Genomic DNA, 16,314 nt, shown 5'->3' with positions numbered 1-16,314 from the left:
ATGCAAATCCCTAATTCAGGCCTCAAATGCGCATGGCGCTCTCTCACTTTGGAGCCCTGTCGTATTTCAGGGCAACAGTTTTGGGACACATATGGGGTATCGCCGTACTCGGGAGAAATTGCCTTACAAATTTTGGGGGGCTTTTTCTTCTTTAACCCCTTATGAAAAGGTGAAGTTGGGGTCTACACCAGCATGTTAGTGTAAAAAAATAAATTTTTTACACTGACATGCTGGTGTTGCCCTATACTTTTCATTTTCACAAGAGGTAAAAGGGAAAAAAGACCCCCAAAATTTGTAACGCAATTTCTCCCGACTACGGAGATACCCCATATGTGGGCGCAAAGTGCTCTGGGGGCGCACAACAAGGCCCAGAAGGGAGAGTGCGCCATGTACATTTGAGGCGATTTGCACAGGGGTGGCTGATTGTTACAGCAGTTCTGACAAACGCAAAACAATAAATATCCATATGTGACCCCATTTTGGAAACTACACCCCTCACGGAATTTAATAAGGTGTTTAGTGAGCATTTACACCCCACTGGTGTATGACAGATTTTTGGAACAGTGGTCTGTGAAAATGAAAAATAAAATTTTTGATTTGCACAGTCCACTGTTTCAAATATCTGTCAAACGCCAGTGGGGTGTAAATGCTCACTGCACCCCTTATTAAATTCCATGAGGGGTATAGTTTCCAAAATGGGGTCACATGTGGGGGGGGGTCCACTGTTCTGGCACCATAGGGGCTTCCTAAATGGGACATGCCCCCCAAAAACCCTTTCAGAAAAACTCACTCTCCAAAATCCCACTGTCGCTCCTTCCCTTCTGAGCTCTCTACTGCGCCCGCCGAACACTTTACATACACATATGAGGTATTTCCTTACTCAAGAGAAATTGGGTTACAAATTTTAGGGTGATTTCTCTCCTTTTACCCCTTGTAAAAATTCAAAAATTGGGTCTACAAGAAAATGCGAGTGTAAAAAATGAAGATTTAGAATTTTCTCCTTCACTTTGCTGCTATTCCTGTGAAACACCTAAAGGGTTAAAACACTTACTGAATGTCATTTTGAATACTTTGGGGGGTGCAGTTTTTATAATGGGGTCATTTATGGGGTATTTCTAATATGAAGACCCTTAAAATCCACTTCCAACCTGAACTGGGCCCTGAAAAATTACGATTTTGAAAATCTTGAGAAAAATTGGAAAATTGCTGCGGAACTTTGAAGCCCTCTGGTGTCTTCCAAAAGTAAAAACTTGTCAATTTTTTTATGCAAACACAAAGTAGACATATTGTATATGTGAATCAATATGTAATTTATTTGGAATATCCATTTTCCTTTCAAGCAGAGACTTTCAAAGTTAGAAAAATGCTAAATTTTCAAAATTTTCATGAAATTTTTAGATTTTTTACCAAGAAAGGATACAAATATCAGTGAAATTTTACCAATAACATAAAGTAGAATATGTCACGAAAAAACAATCTCGGAATCAGAATGATAAGTAAAAGCATTCCAAAGTAATTAATGTTTAAAATGACAGTGGTCAGATTTTCAAAAAATGCCCAGGTCATGAAGGTGAAAATGGGCTGGGTCATGAAGGGGTTAAACAAAAACCCTGACCCTGGCAAATGGGGTTGAGTAAGGGTTAAATCACCTATCATATCTTTGTTGTTGACATATAAGTAACGTGTGTGCCAAGTTTCATGTTTATATCTTTTGCCGTTTAAACGTGATACTGGAACATACACACACATACATACACACACACATTGGGGGAGATTTATCAAAACCTGTCCACAGGAAAAGTTGTTCAGTTGCCCATAGCAACCAATCAGCTTCTTTCCGTTTTTAATAAGGCCTCTGTAAAATGAAAGAAGCAATCTGATTGGTTGCCATGGGCAACTGCACCACTCTTGCTCTGCACAAGTTTTGATAAATCTCCCTCATTGAGTTTTATATATATAATAGCTGAATACCCATCATTGCCCGGTTTTTCCTTCCTAATCCTTGTTGGGGAGGAAAATAAACAAAGGAGGAAGCTTTTGACTTCATATCCCGTCCTCATATATTGTTGTCATATCCCAACCCCATATCTCGTCCTCATATCCCAATCTCCTATCCGTCATCATATCTCAGCCTCCTATCCCGTCGTCCTATCCCGTCCTCCTATTCCGACCTCTTATCCCGACCTCCTATTCCGTCCTCCTATCCCGTCCTCATATCCCGTCCCCATATCCCATCCTTCTATCTCGACCTCCTATCCCGACCTCCTATCTTGACCTCCAATCCAATCCTCATATCCCTTCCTCATATCCCGACCTCATATCCTGTCCTCATATCCATCCTCTTATCACGACCTAATATCCTGTCCTCATATCGCGACCTCACATCCCGTCCTCACATCTTGTCCTCATATCCCTACCTCATATCCCGACCTTATATCCCATCCTCTTATCCCGACCTCCTATCCTGTCCTCATATCCCATTCTCATATCCCGACCTTGTATGCCATCCTCATATGCTGTCCTCCTATTCAGACCTAATATCCCATCCTCCTATCCCATCCTCCTATCCCATCCTCACATCCCATCCTCATATCCTGACCTCATATTCTGTCCTCATATCCCATCCTCATATCACAACCTCATATCCCGTCCTTATGTCCCATCCTCATATCCTGTCCTCATATGCTATCCTCATATCCCATCCTCATATGCTGACCTCATATCCCGTCCTTATGTCCCAACCTCATATCCCGTCCTCATATCCTGACTTCATATCCTGTCCTCATATCCCGACCTTATATGCTATCCTCATATCCCATCCTCAAATCCTGTCCTCATATCTCGACCTCCTATCCCGTCCTCATATTCCATTCTCATATTCTGTCCTCATATCTCAACCTCATATCCCATCCTTATATCCTGTCCTCATATTCCCACCTCCTATCTTGACCTCATATCCCATCCTCATATCCCAACCTTATATCCCATCCTCATATCCTATCCCCACATCCCGTCTTTATATCCCGACCTCATATACCATCCTTATAGCCCATCCTCATATCCTGTCCTCATATCCCGACCTCATATCCCTTCCTTATGTCCCATCCTCCTATCCTGTCCTCAGATGGGACTGATTTGTGATGAAGATATTGTAAGCTCAAAATAGAAGGGGACGTGGCTTTGTGGGACTGGGCGTGATTTGCAAGCCAGACCGATGCACAATAAGGGTAGATAATATAAGGAGTGGGGCATAAAATGTGGGCTTGTCTATGTGAGATGGGGTGTGGCTTGCAAGCCAGATTGACACATTCACCAGGAGATGCAGAACGGAGCTTGTGGAGTAAGGTACTGGAAGTCCCATATACTTGCATGGGACTTGAAACAAAAACCCATCTTTTATATAAGGGTGTATGTAAGGGTTAATTTAACTATCATATCTTTTTATTTGACATACAAGTAATATGTGTACCAGGTATTATTGAAATATCTTCAGCTGTACGGAAGTTATGTGGGAACATACATTTCCCAATGATTTGCATGGGACTTTAATGCAGCCCATTTTCACCTCTAGGACGAAGCCCTTTTTTGCAAATCTGACCACTGTCAATTTAAACATTAATAACTCTGGAATGCTTTTACTTATCATTCTAATTCTGAGATTGTTTTTTCTTGACATATTCTACTTTAGCATAGTGGTAAATTTTTGTGGTAACTTGCAACCTTTCTTGGTGAAAAATCCCCAAATTTGATTAAAAAAATTTAAATTTCGCATTTTTCTAACTTTGAAGCTCTATGCTTGTAAGGAAAATCCGTGAGGGGTGTAGTTTCCAAAATGGGGTCACATGTGGGTGTGTTTTGTCAGAACCGCTGTAACAATCAGCCACACCTGTGCAAATCACCTCAAATGTACATGGCGCACTCTCCCTTCTGGGCCTTGTTGTGTGTCCCAGAGCACTTTGCGCCCACATAAGGGGTATCTCCGTACTCGGGAGAAATTGCGTTACAAATTTTGGGGGGTGTTTTTCCCTTTTACCTCTTGTGAAAATGAAAAGTATAGGGCAACACCAGCATGTTAGTGTAAAAATGTTAATTTTTTTACACTAACATGCTGGTGTAGACCCCAACTGTTCCTTTTCATAAGGGGTAAAAGGAGAAAAAGCCCCCCAAAATTTGTTAGGCAGTTTCTCCCGAGTACAGTGATACCCCATATGTGACCCTATACTGTTGCCTTGAAATACAACAGGGCTTCAAAATAAGAGTGCCATGCGCATTTGAGGCCTGAATTAGGGACATAGGGGTATTTTATGCCAGTGATTCCCAAACAGGGTGCCTCCAGCTGTTGTAAAACTCCCAGCATGCTTGGACAGTCAATTACTGGCCAGAAATGCTGGAAGTTTTCATTTTGCAACAGCTGGAGGCTCCATCTTAGAAACACTGCCGTACAATAAGTTTTTCATTTTTATTGGGGAAGGGGGGTGGTAGGGGGGGTAGTGTATGTGTGTATATGTAGTGTTTTACTCTTTATTTTATGTTGGTGTAGTGTAGTGTTTTTAGGTTGCATTCACACTGGAGGCAGATTACACTGAGTCTCCCGCTAGGAGTTTGAGCTGCGGCGGAAAATTTGCTGCAGCTCAAACTTGAAGCGGGGAACTCACTGTAATCTGCCTCCAGTGTGAATGTGGCCTGTACATTCACATGGGAGGGGGGGTCAAAACTACCACTCCCAGCATACACTGACAGACCATGCATGCTGGGAGTTGTAGTTTTGCAACAGCTGGGGGCACACTGGTTGAAAAACCTTGAATTAGGTTCTATGACCTAACTCAGTATTTTCCAACCAGTGTGCCTCCAGCTGTTGAAAAACTACAACTCCCAGCATGTACTGATTGCGGAAGGGCATGCTGGGAGATGTAGTTATGCAACGGCAGGTGGCACGCAAGTACAACTCCCAGCATGCCAAGACAGCCTTATGCTGTTCCTGAATGCTGGGAGTTGTAGTTTTGCAAGATTTAGAGGGGTTCAGGTTGTAAATCACTGTCCAGTGGTCTCTAAACTGTGGCCCTCCAGATGTTGCAAAACTACAACTCGCAGCATGCACAGACAGCAAACTGCTTTCTGGGCATGCTGAGAGTTGTAGTTTTGCAACATCTGGAGGTCTACAGTTTGAGACCACTGCATAGTGATCTACAACCTGAACCCCTCTGTAAACTGTGGTCCTCCGGATGTTGCTAGGCAACAACTCACCTGGCAGGACCCGGATGAATTGTTGCCGCCGCCGCCGCACATGGGGGATCCCCGCATGGAGGATCGCGCTCCGGGTTCCGGGATCCAGGTAAGGGACCTTCGGCGCCGGTCCCTGGACAGTTCCCCCATTTTGCCCGGACACCGATAGGTGGGCAAAGCGGGGAAACCAAACTTTAACCCCCCCTCCCCCGGTCTGCTATTGGTCGGTTGCTCGGCCGACCAATAGCAGGGATAGGAGGGGTGGCACCCCTGCCACCAAACTCCTATCCCTTCAGGGGGATCAAGAGTGTCTCGGACACCCCCGATCCCTCTTATTTTCCGGGTCACCGGGTCACCAGTGACCCGTATGACCCGGAATCGCGCAGATCGCAGGTCTGAATTGACCTGCTATTTGTGCCCATCGCGGTCATGGGGGGGTCTCAGTACCCCCCTCGGCGATGTGCTGGGATGCCTGCTGTTAGATAACAGCAGTCATCCCGGCCCGATCACCGCTACGGTGACGTGGCGCTCCCGGAACCCTGCGGCGTACATGTACGTCGCCGCGCGCCAAGTGACACTTCGTGGCATCGTACATGTACGTCACTCGTTGTGAAGGGGTTAAACAAAAACCCTGACCCTCACAAATGGGGGTAGTTAAGGGTATTATCGAAATATCTCCAGCCATTTCAAAAGTTATGCAGTATTTTCCATAGACTTGTATGGGACTTTAAACAAAAACCCTAACCCTGGCAAATGGGGTTGAGTAAGGGTTAAATCACCTATCCTATCTTTGTTGTTGACATATAAGTAACGTGTGTGCCAAGTTTCATGTTAATATCTTTTGCCGTTTGGACGTGATGCTGGAACATACACACATACATACACACACACACATTGGGGGAGATTTATCAAAACCTGTCCACAGGAAAAGTTGCCCAGTTGCCCATAGCAACCAATCAGCTTGCTTCTTTCCTTTTTTTAAAAGGCCTCTGTAAAATGAAAGAAGCAATCTGATTGGTTGCCAAGGGCAACTGCACCACTCTTGCTCTGCACAAGTTTTGTTAAATCTCCCCCATTGAGTTTTATATTTATATATACTAGCTGAATACCCGGCATTGCCCGGTTTTTCCTTTCTAATCCTTGTTGGGGAGGAAAATAAACAAAGGAGGAAGCTTTTGATTTCATATCCCCTCCTCATATATTGTTGTCATATCCCAACCCCATATCCCATCCTCATATCCCAACCTCCTATCCCGACCTCCTATCTCGTCATCATATCTTGACCTCCTATCTTGACCTCTTATCTCGACCTCCTATCTCGACCTCCTATCTTGACCTCCTATTCCGTCCTCCTATCCCGACCTCCTATCCAGTCCCCTATCCCTTCCTCCTATCACGTTCTCATATCCCATCCTCATATCCCGTCCTCATATCCCGTCCTCCTATATCGACCTCCTATCCCGACCTCTTATCCTGGTCCTCCTATCCCGTCCTCCTATCCCGACCTTCTATCCCATCCTCCTTTCCAGTCCTCATATCCCGACCTCCTATCCCAACCAGTAATATGTGTACCAGGTATTGAAATATCTCTTGAAGTTATGTGGGAACATACATTTCCCATTGACTTGTATGGGACTTTAAACATAAACCCCGCCCCTGGCAAATGGGGGTGAGTAAGGGTTAAATCACCTATCCTATGTTTGTTGTTGACATATAAGTAACATGTGGCCAAGTTTCATGTTAATATCTTTAGCCGTTTGGACGTGATGCCGGAACGTACACACATACACACATATATATAGATAGATATATAGATTAAAGCATGCAGAATAGAACTGCTATGTAGAAGAAAATGGCAGAAAAATTCAAAAATTACCCTTTTCCATAGCAATAGAGACAAGTATCTATCTATCTATATATATATTATATGTGTGTGTGTTTTTACATTTCTTCCCTCGCTTATAGAACTGTGAGACAAGGTTGGTGACATCACACATGTGACCTCACAAGAGATTAGCTATATCTTTGCCTTTCTTATAATCAGGCAACAAAGAAGACATTTCAAGGATCAGAGGGAGGATGGCCAGGAGCAGCCGAATACAACCAACAAACCAAGAAGATTGGTTCCTAGCATGCCTTCAAAATGCCTAGGACAGGATAAAGAAAACATTCAGCAAAGAGAAGTTGAAAGGGGTAATCCAGGATGAGAAAATCCGAGCTGATTTCTTCTGAAAACTGCACCACCTCTGTCTTAATGTTGTGTGTGATATCGCTGCTCAATTCTTCAAAAGTGAATGGAGAAAACTTGTAATATTACATACAACATGAGGACAGGTATGGTGCTGTTTTTGGAAACAAATAGCTCTGTTTTCTATTCCCTTTTAACAAACTCCTAGGATGCAGCAACATTCATCTGATGGACGGCACAGGTAGGACACTACATGTTTTTCTATACATTTCTCACTATTAACACCAGATTCATGTAACTAACACAATCATTTCAATGGCCTCAGTGCTGAACTTCTAGACACATGGGATATTTATCAAAACCTATGTACAGGAAGAGTATCATCTTTCATCCTTTAGAGATTTTTGGGGAGATTTATCAAAATCCGTGCAAAGGAAAAGTTGACCAGTTGCCAATAGCAACCAATCAGATTAATTTTCATTTTCAGATTCAAATACATTTTGCAGAGGCCTTGTTAAAAATAAAATAAGCAAGCTGATTGGTTGCTATGGGCAACTGGGCAACATTTCCTCTGCACAGGTTTTGATAAATTGTGAGCTACTGGAGGGGACTTTTTTTGTGCGAACTTGGCGAGTAGTACTGGTTGCCTAGTTTTGGTCACCCAATGTGAAATCAGTCAAATACATTCTACACCTCCCCCCTTTTTCTTTATACTCTTTCCCTACAATATCTTTCACCCCCCTGCTATTTGGGGAAATTGGAGAAGGGTGTGCTTACACACATTGTGTTTAATTTTTTGCGCAAAGTTTTGCGCAAGCTGTTTTTTTGCGTCTTTTTTTGCGCACATTTCCTCCAGATGTGTAAGTTTTGGTGTACCTTGGAGTGACATATTTAGTACACACAAATTTATTAACTGCGTACATTTCATTTACCGACAGAAATCTTGCGGGATGACCATATTTTTAAAGCCATCTTGGACTGCACTTAGCAAGATGCTCTAAATCATGCATTTAATTTTCCATTTGGATTGCGGAGATTACTATGCTTTTGTCCCCAGTCAGATTATCTCTGTGATACTTAAAATCTTTTTCATGTACCTTTTAAAAAAAATGAAATGATTATAGACCACTTATGATCACCCCTTCACCCGCAGTCTAACCTGATTCAACTGGAAAATACATCAGGTTATAGTGCAGGTGAAATACTTCCGGCACTGTTCAGACTTCAAACTGTGTAAAATTCAAACTCCCCAGCTGCTCTTGATGAGTGCAGGAGATTGCACCTGTGTAGTGTAACCATGGTGACCACAGCTAAGAATATACCACTGTATGTGCAGGGAGATACAAGAAGATATCGCTGTTAGGTCTATGTATATGTGTGAGTATGTGTATGTAGCAGAGGCAGGTGTGTGAGTGTGTGTATGTAGCAGAGCTGAGTGTGTAAGTGTGTGTATGTAGCAGAGCTGAGTGTGTGACTGAGTGTATGTAGCAGAGTTGAGTGTGTGAATGTGTATATGTAGCAGAGCTGAGTGTGTATATATAGCAGAGTTGAGTGTGTGAATGTGTGTATGTAGCAGAGTTGAGTGTGTGTGTATGTAGCAGAGTTTAGTGTGTGAATGTATGTAGCAGAGTTTAGTGCGTGAGTGTGTGTATGTAGCAGAGTTGAGTGTTTGAGTGTGTGTATGTAGCAGAGTTGAGTGTGTGTAATAGAGCTCAGTTTGTAAGTGTGTGTATGTAGCAGTGTTGAGTGAGTGTATGTAGCAGAGTCGAGTGTGTGTATGTAGCAGAAATGAGTGTGTGAGTATGTGCATGTAGCAGAGCTGAGTGTGTAAGTGTGTGTATGTAGCAAAGCTGAGTATGTAAGAGTGTGAATGTAGCAGACCTGAGTGTGTGAATGTGTGTATGTAGCAGAGCTGAGTGTGTATATGTAGCAGAGTTGAGTGTGTTAATGTGTGTATGTAGCAGAGTTAAGTGTGAATGTGTGTATGTAGCAAAGCTGAGTATGTATATGCAGCATAGTTGAGTTTGAGTGTGTGTATGTAGCAGAGTTGAATGTGTGAGTGTGTGTATGTAGCAGAGTGGAGTGTGTGTGTGTATGTAGCAGAGCTGAGTGTGTATATGGAGCAGAGTTGAGTGTGAGTGTGTATGTAGAAGAGTTGAATGTGTAAATGTGTGTATGTAGCAGAGCTGAGTGTGTTTATGTAGCAAAGTTGAGTGTGTGTATGTAGCAGATTTGAGTGTGTGAATTTGTGTATGTAGCAAAGTTGAGTGTGTGAGTGTGTATGTAGCAGAACTGACTGTATAAGAGTGTGTGTAGCAGAGCTAAGTGTGAGTGTGTGTATGTAGCAGAGCTATGTGTGTAAGTGTGTGTATGTAGCAAAGTTGAGTGTGTGAGTGTGTGTATGTAGCAGAGCTGAGTGTGTATATGGAGCAGAGTTGAGTGTGAGTGTGTGTATGTAGAAGAGTTGAATGTGTAAATGTGTGTATGTAGCAGAGCTGAGTGTGTTTATGTAGCAAAGTTGAGTGTGTGTATGTAGCAGATTTGAGTGTGTGAATGTGTGTATGTAGCAGAGTTGAGTGTGTAAGTGTGTGTATGTAGCAAAGTTGAGTGTGTGAGTGTGTATGTAGCAGAACTGAGTGTATAAGTGCGTGTGTAGCAGAGCTAAGTGTGTGAGTGTGTGTATGTAGCAGAGCTAAGTGTGTAAGTGTGTATGTAGCAAAGTTGAGTGTGTGATTGTGTGTATGTAGCAGAGCTGAGTGTGTGAGTGTGTATATGTAGCAGAGCTGAGTGTGTGTGTGCATGTAGCAGAGCTGAGTGTGTGAATGTATGTATGTAGCAGAGCTGAGTATGTGAATGTGTGCATGTAGCAGTGCTGAGTGTTTGGTTGTGTGTATGTAGCAGAGTTGAGTGTGTGAGTGTGTATATTAGGCAGAGCTGAGTGTGTGATCAGGTGTATTTAGCAGACCTGAGTGTGTGATCAGGTGTATGTAACAATGTTGAGTGTGTGTGTGGTCATGCTTACACATAATCACATTCAGCTCTGCTACATACCCATGTTGCACACTAATTTCTGCTAACAGGGTGCTTCCAGCTTTTGCAGAACTTCAACTCCCAGCATGCCAAGTATTGCAAAACTTGGAGGCATTCTGGTTGGTAAACACTGATTTAGTGTTAAGGGGACAGATTGTTCAGCAAAATTACATATTTTTTAAACCCAGACATTCTGGGGGAGATTCTCAAAAACTACTGTTATTATTCACACCTTTTTTTTCTCCTCACATTTTCAAAGGTCTCTTTTGTTGCTTTGAAAATATGTGAAAATTCATTTTTGTGCCACTTTTCTTTATTTTTTTGCACCAAAATATTTTTTTGTTGCAACCATGAGATTTTTTTATGCCAAAATTTCCGAGTTTGGTGCCAAAATCGGCAATTTTTGTGCCAACTTTTACATCCAAGAAAATTCTGGTGGAAACATCTCACGAAATATTCCATGGTTACTAGTGCCCAGACAAGCAATAACTGTATAAATAAAACCTTTCTGAGCTTAAATGTGAGTGCAGGTGCAGTGACCAAGAAAAAAATATATAAAAGTATATATATATATATATATATATATATATATATATATATACATTTTTAACAATTACTTACATGACACCTTCCCCCCCCCCCCCAAAAAAAAAGAAAAAAGTCAACGAAACAATAAAACTACAACCATTTCTTTGATTTCTACACTATCAAAAAGCTGGTGTGAAAGTTTTGATGTAAACTGGACTCTCACCCCTTTGAAAATATCATATTAAGCAGACAATATACGTGGACACACCCACTTTTGCAAAACTGACATGAACAGCGTAAACCGCGGCACAAAGCTCTTTGAAATTGTGGTCGATACTTTTTGCGCCAAAATAGTTTTTTTTACGCAAAATTCTTTGATAATCTTCCCCTCTGTGTACTTGATAAAGAATTATGATTTTACTATTCTGCAAAGTTTTGTTCGGCGCACACTGCTGCTCCAGCACTTCTAGCTATGAGCAGTGAGCAGTGTACCGTGTGAGGTAGAGAAGGATGCACAGTAGAGCGAGGGGGGCCTTTCTTTATTTGCACAAAATTTATCAAAGTACATGCACAACTTTAGTAAATCTTGAGCAAGAGTGTAAATTAGACAAGCAGTGTAAAGGGTAGAACTGTGTCTACAATAGACACCTAATGATATATGTCCCCCATTGTCTTGGCTCAACAGGTGTCGTGTCAACTGTGTCCCTCTCTATATACCAGGCGAGTTCTACTACATAAATGGCATAAGTGACTGTTTGGATAAGCGCTGCCCGTTTTATAATTCTTTTCTTATGTAATGAACAGAGTCATGCCCTTCTGGGTCTATTTACTGGGGGGGGGGGTATTCATCAAGAGTGGTGTAGGTGAATGTCTTTTTATCTCATTAAATCACGTGGTTTCCCTGTTTGTGTGGCCATAACTTTTTAATTTTCATCCAACCTCATTGTGTAAGGGCTTATTTTTTGCAGGACAAGCCATACTTTTTATTAGTATTATTGTTGGGACACATGTTACCTTTTGATCCTTTTTATTCCAGTTTTTTAAACAAAATTAGCAAATTTTGCATTTTTATGTAGGGTTTTTTGTTACCAATGTTTACTGTGCGGGACAAATAACATCATTTTAAAGTAAAAGTCATTATGAATGTGGCAATACCTATTATGTATAGTTTTTTTTTTTATTATTTAGTAATACAGGGCTTTATTAGAAAAGGGGTATTTATATAATTTTTTACACTGTTTATTGAAAAACATTTTATTTTCACACTTTTCACCTGTTATACTATACTGCAGTACAAATTTACTGCAGTATGGTATAACTGTTATGACAGTTCCCTGTATGGTCCAGGCTAGCACTGGACCTTACAGGCTCCCATACTGAGAAGACAGAAAGCTATCCACTAGCTTTCTGTTGCCATGATAACCAGCCAGACATTCTTGCGGGAATGTAGATACATTTTTTCCTAGAATGGATGGAACGTACCATTACCTGCGCGCCACCGCTTTAATCTTTGTGGGGCTAGTGGACATTTCCAGGAATGGGAGCGTACTTGTACACCCTGCGTCTCCAACTGGTTAAACCAGTGCCTCTTGAGGAATAACATACTGGAAAATTTGACTTCACTTTTTAAGCTTATGTTGTTAAATTATTTAGCAATATGTTAAATTATACAAATACCCACATAAGTATTGAGTTCAAAATATGTAATTTTCCCTTATGCTACTATCCTTTTATATTCAATAATTTTTGGGCCAAGTAGTCCGATGACTTAGCCATCTTTATCATTTTTGACTTGGCAATATTGATAATTTTTAGGTTCAGGTCATCGGTTTACACGAAAAAAGTATGAGTGTAGGATGGTTTGGGAAAAAGGCTATTTTTAACTCCGTATGCATATGCCCTCGTGTCCCGTCACTTAAGGGCCGGAGGGCATATCCATACGCCCTCGGCATTTCCGATCACTGCCGCTCGCCTGGCGGTGATCGGACCATGATGACTGCTGATATCTATCAGCAGGCATCCCGTGGCAATGCCTAGGGGGGTCCTTAGACCCCCCCCCCCCATATTGGCAATCGCAGCAAATCGCAAGTCAATTCAGACCCGATCTCCCGTAAAATAAGACTGACCGGAGCTGTCAGAGCCAACTCCGACCAGCCTAAAGGATAGGAGCGAGGTGGCAGTGTTGCCACCCCCTCCTATCCTCTGCCATTGGTCGGTCAGGCTGACCACCAATGGCAGGAGGGGGGCGGGGGGTTAGAGTTAATTTCCCCCGCTCTGGCCACCGATCGGAAGTCGGTACAGAGCGGGGGAACATGGGCGGAGAGGGGGGAGCATGACCCGACTTACCCGGACCTTCGGAGGCGGCATCCTGTAGCAGTGGCGCAAGCAGGAAGAGCGGCGGCCGGAAAGTGCGGCGGAGAAGGCTGCAGTGAAGATCGCGATAAGTGATCTTCACTGTGGCCTTCTATTAGCTGCAAAACTACAACTCCCAGCATGCCCACACAGCCAAAGGCTGTGTGGGCATGCTGGGAGTTGTAGTTTTGCAACATCTGGAGGGTCACAGTTGGGAGACCACTGTGTAGTGGTCTCTAAACTGTGGTCCTCCAGATGTTGCAAAACTATAAATTTCAGCATGCACTGACTGTCTGGGCATGCTGGGAGTTGTAGTTTTGCAACATCTGAAGTGGCACAGTTTGGAGACCACTATATGGTGGTCTCCAAACTGTAGCCCTCCAGATGTTGCAAAACTACAACTCCCAGCATGCCCAGACAGTCAGGGATGCTGGGCGTGTAGTTCTGCAATATCTAGCCCTTCATATGTAGCAGAACTACAACTCCCAACGTGCCTGGACAGTCTGGGCATGCTTGGAGTTGTAGCTTTGCAACATCTGGAGGGCTACAGTTTGGAGGCCACTACTTAGCGGTCTCCAAACTGTTCTTCCCCAGTTGTTGCATAACTACAACTCCTAGCATGCCCAGACTGTCCAGGCATGCTGGGAGTTGTAGTTCTGCAACATCTGAAGGGCCAGATATTGCAGAACTACATGGCCAGCATCCCTGACTGTCTGGCCACGCTGGGAATTGTAGTTTTGCAACAGCTGTAGGCACACTGGTTGGGAAACACTGAGCTAGAGTCTGTTTCCTAACTCAGTGATTCCCCACCAGTGTGCCTACAGCTGTTGTAAAACTACAACTCCCAGCATGTACGGTCTGTCAGTGCATTCTGGGAGTTGTCATTTTGCCACCGCTGAAGGTTTGGGCCCCCCCCCCATGGGAATGTACAGGGTACATTCACACAGGCGGATCTACAGTGGGTTTCCTTCAAGGAAACTTATTGTGAACCCCTGCCTGTGTGAATGTACCCTAAAAACACTACACTAACAAATAATAAAAAATAAAACACTACATATACACCCCCTTACACGTCGCCCCCCCCCCCCCCCAATAAAAATGAAAAACGTCTCATACGGCAGTGTTTCCTAAATGGCGCCTCCAGCTGTTGCAAAACCACAATTCCCAGTGTTGCCGGACAGCCATAGACTGTCCTGACAGGCTGTGAGTCTTGCAACAGCTGGAGGCACCCTGTTTGGGAAACACTGCTGTAGGGTTTTGGTGGAGACAAGCCCCGTCCTTGTAACCGGGTCCGCCCCTATTGAAAATTCCTTATTCAGGCCTCAAATGCGCACTTCAGAGCCCTGTCGTATTTCAAGGCAACAGTTTAGGGCCACATATGGGGTATCTCTGTGCTCGGGAGAAATTGTGTTACAAATTTTGGGGGGATTTTTCTCCCATTACCCTTTGTAGAAATGGTACATTTGGGAAAAAAACTGCACTTTAGTGGAAATTTTTTTTTTCATTTACACATCCGAATTTAACAAAAAAGTCGTCAAACACCTGTGGGGTGTTAAGGCTCACTGGACCCCTTGTTATGTGCCTTGAGGGGTGTAGTTTCCAAAATAGTATGCCATGTGTTTTGTTTTTTTGCTGTTCTGGCACCATAGGGGCTTCCTAAATGTGACATGCCCCCAAAAACCATTTCAGCAAAATTCACTCTCCAAAATCCCATTGTCGCTCCTTCCCTTCTGAGCCCTCTACTGCGCCCGCCGAACACTTGACATACACATATGAGGCATTTCCATACTTGAGAGAAATTGGGTTACACATTTTGGGGGGCTTTTTCTCCTATTCCCCCTTGTAAAATTTCAAAAACTGGGTCTACAAGAACATGCGAGTGTAAAAAATGAAGATTTTGAATTTTCTCCTTCACTTTGCTGCTATTCCTGTGAAACACCTAAAGGGTTAACAAACTTACTGAATGTCATTTTGAATACTTTGAGGGGTGCAGTTTTTATAATGGGGTTATTTATGGGGTATTTCTAATATGAAGGCCCTTCAAATCCACTTCAAAACTGAACTGGCCCCTGAAAAATTGCTTCTGAACTTTTAAGCCCTCTGATGTTTTCCAAAAGTAAAAACATGTCAACTTTATGATGCAAACATAAAGTAGACATATTGTATTTGTAAATCAATATATAATTTATTTGGAATGTCTGTTTTCCTTACAAGTAGAGAGCTTCAAAGTTAGAAAAATGCTACATTTTAAATTTTTTCATCAAATTTTGGAATTTTTCACCAAGAAATGATGCAAGAATCGACAAAAAATTACCACTAACATAAAGTAAAATATGTCACGAAAAAACAATCTCAGAATCAGAATGAAAAGTAAAGGCATCCCAGAGTTATTAATGCTTAAAGTGACAGTGGTCAGAATTGCAAAAAATGCTCCCGTCCTTAGGGTTATAATGGGCTCCGTCCCCAAGGAGTTAAAGGGGTACTCCGGTGAAAAACTTTTTTCTGCTGAATACTACGGTGGAAATTCTGCTGACAACTGCTGAATACTACAGTGAAAATTCTGCTGACATCATGAGCACAGTGGTCTCTGCTGACATCTCTTTCCATTTTAGGAACTGTCCAGGGTAAAAGGAAATCCCCATAGCAAACATATGCTGTTCTGGACAGTTCATAATGGACAGAGATGTCAGCAGAGAGCACTGTGCTCGTGATGTCAGCAGACAGTTCTGTGTTTCAAAAAGAAAATAATTTTTGCTGTAGTATTCAGCAGCTAATAAGTACAGGAAGGATTAATATGTTTTTAATAGAAGTCATTTACAAATCTGTTTAACTTTCTGGCACCAGTTGATTTAAAAAAAAAAAAAGTTTTTCACCGGAGTACCCCTTTAAAGATGGACAGGCAGGCTGATGGGGAGAAAGTAGGCCTGTGTTTTGAACTTAAAAACTCAAATGGGTTTTTGTGTTCAAAATATGTAATTTTCCATTATGCTTCT

General features: G+C 42.5%; 1 protein-coding gene across 4 annotated transcripts in view; it reads left to right on the top strand.

The window, feature by feature from the left end:
- The first annotated feature begins 7,316 nt into the window (after positions 1–7,316).
- The window catches only part of LOC130295782 (uncharacterized), a 161,834-nt gene continuing 152,836 nt past the window's right edge, over positions 7,317–16,314 (top strand). For 3 of the 4 annotated variants that reach the window (XM_056546897.1, XM_056546895.1, XM_056546894.1), the window contains exon 1: positions 7,481–7,652. Coding sequence is in view for 1 of the 4 variants with exons in the window: in XM_056546898.1 (XP_056402873.1) it covers positions 7,356–7,416; positions 7,620–7,652 (94 nt within the window). In the remaining 3 variants the exon portion in view is untranslated. Of the gene's footprint in view, positions 7,417–7,480; positions 7,653–16,314 lie in introns of those variants that run through there. The other variant, XM_056546898.1, reaches the window with a different exon arrangement.

Source organism: Hyla sarda, chromosome 11, assembly GCF_029499605.1.
Source record: "Hyla sarda isolate aHylSar1 chromosome 11, aHylSar1.hap1, whole genome shotgun sequence".
In the NCBI taxonomy this organism is placed as follows: Eukaryota; Metazoa; Chordata; class Amphibia; order Anura; family Hylidae; genus Hyla; species Hyla sarda.
The sequence above is the reverse complement of the archived record's forward strand: the minus strand, read 5'-3'. Positions and strand labels throughout refer to the sequence as shown.